The sequence below is a fragment of the Macaca thibetana genome, chromosome 20, assembly GCF_024542745.1.
Source record: "Macaca thibetana thibetana isolate TM-01 chromosome 20, ASM2454274v1, whole genome shotgun sequence".
Taxonomy (NCBI): Eukaryota; Metazoa; Chordata; class Mammalia; order Primates; family Cercopithecidae; genus Macaca; species Macaca thibetana.
In genome coordinates this window covers 30,780,854-30,793,390 of record NC_065597.1, presented here as the reverse complement: position 1 = coordinate 30,793,390, position 12,537 = coordinate 30,780,854, and the positions used below count along the sequence as shown (strand labels likewise).

The 12,537-nt window shown below is 51.9% G+C and overlaps 1 protein-coding gene across 5 annotated transcripts in view; it reads left to right on the top strand.

Moving 5' to 3' along the window:
• The window catches only part of KLHDC4 (kelch domain containing 4), a 723,698-nt gene that overhangs the window by 673,282 nt on the left and 37,879 nt on the right, over positions 1-12,537 (top strand). For 3 of the 5 annotated variants that reach the window (XR_007722003.1, XM_050773655.1, XM_050773654.1), the window contains one exon: positions 3,330-3,466. The exons of 1 other annotated variant lie outside the window; for it this stretch is intronic. Coding sequence is in view for 2 of the 4 variants with exons in the window: in XM_050773655.1 (XP_050629612.1) it covers positions 3,330-3,466 (137 nt within the window). In the remaining 2 variants the exon portion in view is untranslated. Of the gene's footprint in view, positions 1-3,329; positions 3,467-7,713; positions 10,656-12,537 lie in introns of those variants that run through there. One more of the 5 variants, XM_050773657.1, reaches the window with a different exon arrangement.

Here is a 12,537-nt window from a genome sequence, read left to right as displayed (position 1 = left end):
TACAAGTGTGAGCCACTGCGCCCGGCCGTTTGACTTCATTTTTTAAGAATGGCTTTATTTTTTGTATTTTAGAAATAGGGTCTTGCTTGTTACCCAGGCTGGTGTCAATGTCCTGGGCTCAGTCCTCCCACATCAGCCTCCCATCGTGTTGGTGTTACAGGCATGAGCCACTGCACCTGGCCAGAAATGGCTTTAGGGCCTGATTATGTAAGTCGTAAGTATTCATTCCGTAAAAAATGAAAAGGATGAAAAGGAAAGTCTATTGTCCCTTCTCCCTAAACTGTGAATTTATATTTTCTGCATGTTTTCTCTGCACGTACAGTTCATATTTCTTTTCTTTTTTTTTTTTTTTGATGCACAGTCTTGCTCTGTCACCTAGGCTGGGGTACAGTGGTGCGATCTCAGCTCACTGCAACCTCTGCCTCCTGGGCTTAAGCGATTCTCCTGCCTCAGCCTCCAGAGTGGCTGGGATTACAGGCGCATGCCACCACGCCCGGCTGATTTTTGTATTTTTAGTAGAGACAGTGTTTTACCATGTTGGTCAGGCTGGTCTCGAACTCCTGACCTCATGATCTGCCTGTCTCAGCCTCCCAAAGCGCTGGAAGTAGAGATGTGAGCCACCACGCCCAGCCAGTTCATATTTCTGTGCATCTATTTCATGCAAACTGGAGCGTGCGTGTATGTGTTCTTTCTATAGTGTTCTCTCCCGTTGACGTATTATTGTAGGATTGTTCTATGGCATTGAATAGTCTTCCACGAGATGACATTTTAAAACTCTGTTGTACCGGGTGGCACGTTTGTGCCACCTAACTTCCTCTAGATTCAAAACATTTGTTAAGTTTCGGCCTTGAGCCAGTCATCATGTCCGCTGTGAAGGTGTAAATTGGTCAATTTCTTCCTGTGGGACTATTGGGCTTTTAGAATGATAGGAAACCTGGCCTGTCCTTTTACAGGTCAGTCATCTGTGCTGAGATGACAGATGCAAAGAACAGCTGGAAGTGGGTGGGTTGGAGAGGGACATGCCACCCCTGTGTGCTGCTGCTACCTGCCCCCGCTGTCTGGCCAAAAAGGAACCGCATTGGTGCAGAGGGGTGGCACTGTGGCCGTTTCTAAGTGTGGGCGGGCGAAGCACCACCTCAGAGGTGCTGGGAGGGAGCCTGCTGAGGACCACTGTCTGCCCCACCTGGGCACACTTGGCCTTAGGTTGGCACTCTCATTTGCCAGTCCTCTCTGCGCCCTGTGTGGAACCATTCTTCATCCTGCTAGATCCTCACTCTTACCTCGAAACGAGAGAGAATAAAACAACAGGCTTTTATGAAAGAACCAACTCTGAAATGACCATGGCTGAGCCGGGAAATGGGGCTTCACCTGCTGCCGGGGTGCTCAGGTTGCTTTTTTCTCTCTGTCCCTTTTTTTTTTTTTTTTTTTTTTTTGAGACGGAGTCTCGCACTGTCGCCCAGGCTGGAGTGCAGTGGCGCAATCTCGGGTCACTGCAAGCTCTGCCTCCCGGGTTCACGCCATTCTTCTGCCTCAGCCTCCCAAGTAGCTGGGACTACAGGCGCCCACCACTACACCTGACTAGTTTTTTGTATTTTTAGTAGAGATGGGGTTTCACCATAGCCAGGATGGTCTCGATCTCCTGAACTCGTGATCTGCCCGCCTCGGCCTCCCAAAGTGTTGGGATTACAGGCGTGAGCCACCGCGCCCGGCCTTTTTTTCTTGCTTAATTACACCACCAGGTGCATTGTAGTCACGTGAAGCTGGGCTGCGTGACCTGGGCAGGGTGGGCGGCTCTCACCTGTGGAGATGCAGCACTGAGGGTCCCCCTCCAGCGTGGTTACTGCTATGGACTGCCTAGGAGCGTGCTCTTCTCATCCTGGACCCCGGTCGCTGCTTAACTTGCAGGTTTGGAGGAAAGACCCGGTGGAGCCTGGTCTCCGCCTCTGTTGCAGCCCAGCAGTCTGTCCAGGCAGCTCTTCCCACAGGTGGACGTAGGCCTTCTCCTGAAGACTCTGCCGCCCGCAGTTCTTGGGGCCCTGAGAGGGAGTGGGCCACGGAGGGCCTCATGTGGAGTAGCTGGTGGTGTCTGATGACCCATCAGGGATGCCCTTGTTTTTGGTTGGTGGTCTGCTCTCTCCTCGGCATCCCCTGCTGCCAGAGTGCCTTTCCGTGTGTGGCCCAGAGGACATGACTCCCACTGCGCTCCTTCACCTTTACTATGGTGCTGAAGTCTTTAATTATCATTCATAACGTCACGTAAGGCTGGGTGCGGTGGCTCGTGTGTGTAATCCCAGGGTGCTTTGGGAGGCTGAGGCGGGAGAATTAACTAAAGCCAGGAGTTTGAGACCAGCCTGGACAACATAGACCCCTTCGCTACAAAAAATTAAACAGCTGGGCATGATATCACATGCCTGTAGTCCGAGCTCCTCAGGAGGCTGAGGTGGGAGGGTCACTTGAATCCACGAGGTCGAGGCTGCAGTGAGTGATGACTGATGATTGTACCACCGTACCCCAGCCTGGGCGACAGAGCAAGACCCTGTCTCTAAAAGGAGAAAACATTACATAAACGCTTTCTTTTTTTTTTTTTTTTGAGACGGAGTCTTGCTCTGTCACCCAGGCTGGAGTGCAATGGCGCAGTCTCGGCTTATTGCACCCTCCGCCTCCTGGGTTCAAGCGATTCTCCTGCCTCAGCCTCCGAGCAGCTGGGACTACAGGTGTGTGCCACCACGCCCGGCTAATTTTTGTATTTTTAGTAGAGACGGGGTTTCATGTTGGCCAGGATGCTCTCTATCTTTTGACCTCGTGATCCACCCGCCTTGGCCTCCCAAAGTGCTGGGATTACAGGCGTGAGCCACTGTGCCTGGCCTATAAACACTTTCTTTTAGGTGCAAATTGTACTTGTGAGGCTAATTTAGTTGGTCCATAACAGCTAGGAAAGGGATTAACGAGAGCAGGCAGACAGCTTTATTGTAGATATTACTAAAAGGAAAACGCTGCTAGGTTGCACCACACCACTGTTAATATTTGAAGTAACCAGCTGTGTCCACTTTAAAGGGATATGGCATTGTCTACATTTAAATGGATGTTTATTTTGCAACCTAGGGATCCGTGAAAGTTTGTCAGACCCTTGACTGAGGACATGCTTTCCTACGAGGGTGCTTCTCTGGAATCCTCCCCTCAGAGGCAGGAGAGGACGTGGCTGAGTGTGGGGCCGGTCACGTTGCGGGGCAGCTGAGATAGTACTGAAGCGCTCACCACTGCCGGTCACCCGTGACACTGGCCCTGCTGCTGTGTGGCTGTGCCGTGACCTGTCACCTTTCTTTTCACAGGCGGTGGTGGTGCCTCAAGGTGGCGGACAGCTGTGGGTCTTTGGAGGGGAGTTTGCCTCTCCCAGCGGAGAGCAGTTCTACCACTACAAGGATCTCTGGGTCCTGCATTTGGCCACCAAGACCTGGGAACAAGTCAAGTAAGAAGCCAGATGAGAAGCTGAGCTCCAGGCGTGGCTCTTCTGTGCTTGTGTGCTGAGCCCGAGTGCTGGGAACAGACCTCAGAATACCAGGGCTCAGAGGAACCTGGGTCACAGTCCAGGAGTCCAGCCTCGCTGGGTCCTGGGAGACCACGTTTCTTTGGACCCTTCATAGAGAAGCCTGGGCCAGGTGTAGGGGCGCCAGCTGCCTGGCTTTGTTCTCCAGGTTCCTCTTGTCGTTGGCTGCCAGCCTCTCGCCTGTGTTGCAGCTCTTCTCCTGTGGTCTTCTGTTTACACCCTTGGAGGCAGCTCTGGGTGCCCAGCTTGCTGGAAGGGGAGCCCCAGGGGAGCCCCATAGGGATATGTCATTGACTAAAAGGGTGTCCTCTTTCTGTGTCGAGTTGGTGTAGAAACCGTGGAGCTGGTATGAGACAGGAAGGACATTGACATTTCTCTTTGAACCCCGCTCAGCCTCTTGATTTCCACCTCTGTCGGGAATGTCACTGACGGGGTTTCTGATGCACGTTTACCACGGGTGTCTCCCGTTAGTCAAGAGCTGCATGTCTGTCCGTGTAGAGAGCCAGATGGTGTGTTTGCATGTAAGTTAAGAAATCTGGTCGAATGACAGACTGAAGTAGAGTTGTTAGCGTCCTTCTCCTAGGTGTGGCCTGGCTCGATTGCCGCTGCCATGACCCACCCTTACACACGCCATCTCTCTGCCATTAAAGCAGCACAGCGGAAGTGCCCTTGCTTCCGGGAGAGAGGCTGCTGCACGCAGGCCTTCTCCACGTCCCGGGGCTTCAGCTGGAGGCCAGCGGCACTCCCTGGAGCCCGCACTTGGTTATGTCATGATGAGCCACTTCGGGGTGTTTCTTGGAGTTTGGGCTCCGTTATGTTGCGGTGAGTCTCATCAGGGTGTCGAGGCCTGTTCTGCTGGCTCCACTGCTCCTCCTGGCTCTAGGCCGGGAGTGTTAACAGTCAAAGGAAGAGTCCGCTGTGCATGGGGAGGGTGTAGACAGATTCCCTGCGCTGGGCCCACCTGCTGGAGGAGGGCTTGACCATAACCTTACAGTGGGACCTCGTTCCTCGAATGCTTGCTTATGGTAATTAACACAGGAGACTAGTTGTAAAGGTACATTGTAGAAGCTGTTAGACTTTTTAAAATAGTGATCCTGCAAATGTACGATGTAGTTGCCATTCTTAGCCCCCAGTTTCCGTCTCTACAGGGAGTGGTGGGGCAGGAACAGGATCATGATGTGCTTCACTCTCCTCTTTTTGCCAGAATCACCATTTGTGGAGGCGTCTGTGTCTCTCTTTCTGGTCTTGCCTTTCTCTCCTCTCTCTCTGTCTCTTCTCTGTCTCTCTTTCTCCTTCCTTTGTTTCTTCCTTCTTCAAGAGATAAAGTCTTACTCTGTTGCCCAGCCTGGTTACAGTGGTGTGATCACACCTTACTGCAGCCTCAAACTCCTGGGCTCAAGTGGTCTTCCTGCCTCAGCTGCCCTAGTAGCCGAGATTACAGGCGTGCACCACCATGCCTGGCTAATTGAAAAAAAAATTTTTTTTTTCTTTTTTTAGAGAGGGGGGTCTTGTTAATGTTGCCCAGGTTGGTCTTGAACTCTTGACCTCAAGTGATTCTCCCATCTCAGCCTCCTGAGTAGCTGGGATTATAGGTGTGAGCCACTGTGCCAGGCCGAGCTGCTTAATTTCTGTATTTCTACTGCTCAGTAGGATTCGGTTACTGCTGCTTAACGTATTTGTGATTGGGAGATGCCTAATGTTGAGCCTCGTTAAGGCCCTAACGAGACGTACAACGGTAACAAATGGTCTGCAGGAGATGTTGTTTGACAGCTGATGTCCACATCCCTTTCTGCGTTCTCTCCCACCTTGTAGTCATCTCGGGGTGCTGAGCCCTTGCCCTCATAAACACCAGGCGCCTTGACTGTCCCCACGGCCTCAGCCTGCCCTCTCCCACACTGCCCCAATGTCATCTTGAAGACCTTCAATGTGAGCAACCCCCTCTCTTGCAGTGACAGTTGACTGCAGTCTGTTGTGTACCAGCTCCAAGCACATCTTAGCTAAGGTTTTCTGAGCAAGACATTCAGCAGAATCTAGAAGAGGTGGATGGATTTGCCCATATAAAATAGGAAGGTCTGTGTGTGGAAAATGATGCCACAGGGAAAGTTAAAAATAGTGACCAGTGGGGAGAAAGTACCTGCAGCATCAAGCAGAGCTTACATTCAGGGAGGGTGGTGCCCTCTGAAGCAGAGCAGAAGGCGGGGTAGAGGGCATCACGAGGCAGGCCCCAGGGCGGGTGCTGCGAGAGCAGTGCTGGGCAATGGGTGCAGGGTGGAGAGAACATGCCCTCACTGCTCAGTGAGTGGCACCTGTTCAATGGAATTTTAAATGTGCGTGTCCCGTGACCCCCAAGTTTGCTTTAAGGATTATACCCTAAAGAAATGCTTTCTCTTATTTTGTACAAAAAACATGTACAAAATATGTACCAAAAACAGGATGCAGAACAACATATGCTTGGAAAAAAGCCTGCGTGTGTGCACCTGTGTGTGTGTGCATATGATTGCATGCATGTATGTGAACGTGTGAGCATGTGTGCCTACATGTGCCTGTGTGTGCATGCGTGTGACCATGCATGCATATGCGTGAGCATGTGTGTGTGCATGTGCCTCTGTGTGCGTGCATGCATGTGTGACGGTGTGTGCACGTGTTTATGCATGTGTGTGCATGTGTGTGCATGCATGCATCTTTGTGCATGTGTGTGCCTGTGTGATTGTGTGCCCGTATGTGTGTGTGAGCATGTCTGCATGTGTGTGCATGCGTGTGCATGCTCTTGTGTGTACACTTGCAAGTGTGTGTGCACACTGTACGTGCACAGGAGAAGGTCTGTATTTTTGAGGTTTCTTCTGATTCATTGATCTTTTCTTGGTATCATTCTTTATGCCATTTTAATTATGTAGCTTTATGGTATATTTTGATAGGTTGGAGGATTTTTCTCATTTACTTAAAGTGTATGCTTTTTCATGTATTTTTTTCTCCATGAGCTTTACCATCAGTTTTTCAAATTCTATTTTTTTTTTTTTTCTGAGACAGTCTAGCTCTGTTGCCCAGGCTGGAGTACAGTGGTGTAATCTCGGCTCACTACAACCTCCACCTTGCTGCTTCAAGCCATTCTCGTGCCTCAGCATCCCGAGTAGCTGGGATTACAGGCGCCCGCCATCATGCCTGGCTAATTTTTTTTTTTTTTTTTTTGAGACGGTGTCTCATTCTTATTGCCCAGGCTGGAGTGCAATGGCATGATCTTGGCTCACTGCAACTTCCACCTCATGGGTTCAAGCGATTCTCCTGCCTCACCCTCCTGAGTAGCTGGGATTACAGATTCCTGCCACCACGCCTGGCTAATTTTGTATTTTTAGTAGAGATGGGGTTTCTTCATGTTCGTCAGGCTGGTCTTGAACTTCCGACTTCAGGTGATCCCCCCACCTCGGTCTCACAAAGTGCTGGGATTACAGGCGTGAGCCACTGTACTCGGCCTTAATTTTTGTATTTTTAGTAGAGATGGGGTTTCACCATGTTGGCCAGGCTGGTCTTGAACTCCTGACCTCAAGTGATCTGCCCATCTCGGCCTCCTAGATTGCTGGAATTAACAGGCATGAGCCACCACACCTGGCCCCCAAATTCTAATTTTAAAAGTCCAGAATGATGATGATGATTTTTTTTTTTTGGAGACGGAGTCTTGCTCAGTCTCCCAGACTGGAGTGCAGTGGGCGCTATCTCAGCTCACTGTAAGCTCTGCCTCCCGGGTTCCCGCCATTCTCCTGTCTCAGCCTCCCGAGTAGCTGGGACCATAGGCGCCCGCCACCAAGCCCGGCTAATTTTTTTTGTATTTTTAGTAGAGATGGGGTTTCACCATGTTAGCCAGGATGGTCTTGATCTCCTGACCTTATGATGCACCTGCCTTGGCCTCCCAAAGTGCTGGGATTACAGGCGTGAGCCACCGCGCCTGGCCAGAGTCCAGAAGGATTTTGACTGGATTGTGTTTGCTGATAAATCGCATTTAGGCAATGACACCATCACACCCCCGGTCCTCCCCTCGGGAGTGTTGTGCATCTGTCCATTTAGTTGAGTTTATTTATTTACTTAAGAATTTAAACCTGGGCTGTGGTGGTAAAGAGTGTCAAATCCTAACCGCTAAACCCCCTGGGAAGTTACATTTTTTTTTTTAACCTTCAGTCAAGTTTAAAATGGCCTGAAGTAGAATTGTAGAGTCCAGGCCTGGTGTGGTGGCTCATGCCTGTAATCCTAGCACTTTAGGAAGCGGAGGTGGGAGCATTACTTGAGCCCAGGAGTTTGAGACCAGCCTGGACAACATAGTAACACCCATCTCTAAAAAAGAAGTTAGCTAGGTGTGCTGGTGCGTGTGTATAATCCCAGCTACTTGGGAGGCTGGGGTGGGAGGATCACTTGAGCTCAGGAGTTCAAGGTGCCAGTGAGCTGTGATTGCATCACTGCACTGCAACCTGGGCCACAAGTGAAGCCCTGAGACTTAACAGAACATAAAAATGCAAGGCATATATATTTAGAAAGCCTTTGACCTTTTGTCTAATGGTTCTCCCAAAAGCCTGCAGTTAGTGCCGGTGCTGGCATGTGGAGGGAGGGCTGACTGTTAGCGCTGATGCCTGTGCGGGTGCTCCTGTTTCATGGTTTTCCTCAAGTGTTCTCCGTGCTCATCCTCACTCCATAACTGTGGCAGACGGTGGACTAAGCTGCGGCGCCTTGCAGAATGAGTCTTGCCTGCCCTGATAGGAGGACGCTGTGGGCACCTCGTCTGCAGGGGCTGTGTTTTGATTCTGAACTTAGAGAACAGTGGGGGGTTTTCCTGGCACGGTGGCCAGCAGTGCCGTCTGCTGGCAGAGAAGAGGACCTTGAGGAGTGGTTCTCCAATCTTCATACTCCACGTAGCCCCTAGGGAGCCCAGGAGAATGCTCCTTCCTGCCCTCGAGCTCCAGACATCAGTCCCATTCAGAGCAGGGTTGATGTGGGGTTGAGGAATCTGTGTTTTACCCCAACGCCTCCTTGTACCCTCTCCACGATCCCGATGCTGACGGCTGGTAATCCATCAGCCTCCATCACTGGTAGAAGGCATGCTTACTTTGAATACTGTTCAACTGATGTGAATTTTTTTTAGCTGCTGCTTAAAAGAAGTAAGAATATTCATGTAAAATACTCTTAGATCCTTAACAATGAAAGTAGTGTAGGTTTTGCTTTTGTAAGTTACTGATGATAGTAGAATGAAAGCATTCTCTGAATGGTTGTTTGACTGGTCAGGCTCTGAGTGCTGTGTGACCAGATCGTCATGGGCTAGTGTAGCTGGGAATGGTACAGGGGACTGAAGGGCGCAGGCGGCCTGTTGATTTCACGGGCTGGGCTGTGGTGTGTGGCATCCTGGTGCAGTAATTGGGCTTTGTGGTTCACACACTTTGTGGCCGCTGCTGAGAGAGGACTACTCTGGCTGTTTTGCCTGTCATTTTTTTTTAATTGACCTAAAAGGAAAGGTCAGGAGATTCAGCTGCAGTGAAGACGGTTTTTGCCCTTTCTGGGGAAGATTGCTCTGGCAGGCCTCGTGTGGGAATCCCCATGGGGTGGGCGTATGTCTTTTGAGAAGTCCAGGAAGAGCTCGTCAGGAGGCGGAATAGACGTGCCTGCCGCGACGCAGCCCTGCACTGCGCTTTCGTTTTTTAGTGAATATGTTTTACTTCTGTGGGGGAGTTAGTTTTTCAGCTGAGGGACTGAAGTTGGGGGGAATTAAGTATTGGTAGAGGCTCACGGAGTCTGAATTCAGTATCTGGAGTAGTCAGTCTCTTCTTTGTCTTTTAAGGGTTTTCTTGTAGGAAGGCAGAATAGATTCCCTCCTGTTACTTGGTCATTTTTAACAGTGATGCATATTTTGGGATGCTGATAATCTGATTTGAGTCGGGTTAATGTATAGTAGTGGTCCCCACCCTTTTCAGCACCAGGGACTGGTTTCATGGACGACGATTTTTCCCCCGATGGTGGGTGGCGGGGGGATGGTTTTGGGATGAAACTGTTCCACCTCAGATCATCAGGCCTTAGATTCTCCTAAGGAGCTCACAACCCAGCTCTCGCAACCTGGATCCATCGCGTTGCAGCTCACAGTAGGGTTCGCACTCCTGTGAGGGTCTAATGCTGCTGCTGATTTGACAGGAGATGGGGCTCAGCCTGTGATGCCTGCTGACCCTCCTCACCTCCTGCTGTGCGGCCTGGTTCCTCACAGACCATGGACCTCAAACTGGCAAGCAGCAGGGTGCCTTGGCCTCCTGTCTGGGCGAGCACTTGCTGGGTGCCCTCTCCTGCCTGTTGGTTGGTTGGTTGATTGGTGAGTGTTTTTGTAGCACATTGGATGACGAGTGGATACTTCTTTTTTTTTTTTTAGTAGAGACGGGTTTCACCTCCTTAGCCAGGATGGTCTTGATCACCTGACCTGGTGATCCACCCCTCTCGGCCTCCCGCAGTGCTGTGATTACAGGCTTGAGCCACTGCTTCCGGCCGAGTGGATACTTCTTAACAGTCTCTCATTGTCTTCTCCATTCTAGCAACAGACAGGGTGTCATGTGGATACTTTGTAACAGTCTCTCATCTCCATTCTAGCAGTAGACATATACTTGACGTCATAATGGTTTGGAAATGAGAGGGAAAATAGCAGTGCTGATGTCAAGACCAAAACTCAGGCGCGTGAGCATCCCGCCTCATTGGACGGCTGTGTGTGGCCCTCGCAGCTATTTTGAGATCTCTTCAGTCTCTCCTTTGAGTGGGAGTTGCCTGCAAAGCTGCCCCGATCCGACTTTGCAGCATAGATCTCCGTACTAACCGCTTCTTATTTTTGTTTCTGCGTGTTTTAAGTGTGTGCGCGCTCATGTGAGTTTGAAGGGAGTTCAATGCAAAGGCAGGAGCTGTGCTCAGGGCAGTGGTGTTAATCATGGAGGGCGTGGGAAGGGCTGGGAAGAGGAGGGGTTGTAAGACTCCCCTTTTCCCTTCCATGTAAACAGATGCTGGTGACTGAAAGTCTGTCTGCAGTTCTTGGCAAGAGTGACTGGACATTGTGAAACACTAAAAACGCCAGTATCTGGTGTTTGCAGAGCATTTTCTTTTAACGAAGGTGTGTCATGGTGGAGATGGGTCACAGCTGGGGGTGCAGGCAGCTGCCAGGAAGGCGGGAGTCACACCCCCTGTGCTGGGCTGGGAGGCAGAGAGACCCTGTTGCCCAGTCTGGCCTGGATCCTCCCAGCATCAGGCTCTGGAGCAGGAGGGGAGGTGGCTGCTCCTGGGAACCCCCCAAAGTAGGGTTTCCCTTCTCCTCACCCCCACAACCTGTCAATCTCCCATTGTGCTGCGCAGCCCGGGGCCTCTGGGAAAGGGAGCAGAGCCGGAGCGGGCGGTCCCCCTCAGGACGCACACATGTCGGGTGGGAGCGCTGGAGCTCTCGTTTGCCTCCTCAGTCACAGTGGGCCTGCCCTGTCTGCTGAGCTTGCGGGCTTGAATATTCACAGCTTGGTTAGGTCGGCCTGCCACACATGACAGCCAGCGTTTCTCCAGGCGCTCGCCACCTTCTCTTTCTGTCCCCTGGAGGAGGTGCAGGGGGTTGGGGGAGATTTGTCTGAGCCAGTGCCCTCTGAGGGATCATCTGTGATTCACAAACCACAGATGGAGGCCAGGCCACTTCGGGACCCCGCCCCATAGGTGTTTCTTAACAGCTTTTTCTGAGATGTGATTCGTATACCATCAAATCACCCTTTCAAATGTATAATTTAGTGGTTTTTAGCATATTCACAGAATTGTGCAACCAACACCGTGATCTAAATTTAGAGTGTTTTTGTCTCCCAAAAAGGAACCCCATCTTTCCTAGCAGTCACCCCACCATCCCCCGTCCCTGCCGTCTGCGTCTGTAGATCTGCCTATTCTGGGCATTTCACAAAAGCGGAGTCAAAACACGTGGCCTCTGTGAGGGGCTCTTCTTTCCGCATGGTGCTGTCAGGACGTGTCCTGCTGTTGCGGGCGTCAGCGCTTCACTCCTGTGGCTATATGAGGTGCTGGTGTGTGGATGGATGAGGTGCTGGTGTGTGGGTGGATGAGGTGCTGGTGTGTGGGTGGTGAGGGCTGGTGTGGGTGGGTGAGGTGCTGGTGTGTGGGTGGATGAGGGGCTGGTGTGTGGGTGGATGAGGGGCTGGTGTGTGGGTGGGTGAGGGGCTGGTGGTGGGTGGGTGAGGGGCTGGTGTGTGGGTGGGTGAGGGGCTGGTGTGTGGGTGGGTGAGGGGCTGGTGTGTGGATGAGGGGCTGATGTGTGGATGGATGAGGTGCTGGTGTGTGGATGAGGTGCTGGTGTGTGGGTGGGTGAGGGGCTGGTGTGTGGATGGATGAGGTGCTGGTGTGTGGGTGGATGAGGGGCTGGTGTGTGGATGGATGAGGTGCTGGTGTGTGGGTGGATGAGGGGCTGGTGTGTGGGTGGATGAGGGGCTGGTGTGTGGGTGGATGAGGTGCTGTGTGTGTGGGTGGATGAGGGGCTGGTGTGTGGGTGGATGAGGGGCTGGTGTGTGGGTGGGTGAGGGGCTGGTGTGTGGGTGGGTGAGGGGCTGGTGTGTGGGTGGGTGAGGGGCTGGTGTGTGGGTGGGTGAGGGGCTGGTGTGTGGGTGGGTGAGGGGCTGGTGTGTGGGTGGATGAGGGGCTGGTGTGTGGGTGGATGAGGGGCTGGTGTGTGGGTGGATGAGGGGCTGGTGTGTGGGTGGGTGAGGGGCTGGTGTGTGGGTGGGTGAGGGGCTGGTGTGTGGGTGGGTGAGGGGCTGGTGTGTGGGTGGGTGAGGGGCTGGTGTGTGGATGGACCACGTTTTGTTTTTCTGTTCTCTGTTGGGCACTTGGTTTCCACTTTTCTGCTATTGCAGTGTTGCTGTGAATGTTCCTGGGCAGTGCATGCATCTTTGTGTGCACCGGAGCACTTGGGAGATGATTGATACTGTTTGGTTGAATGAAGATATAGATGTGATGCG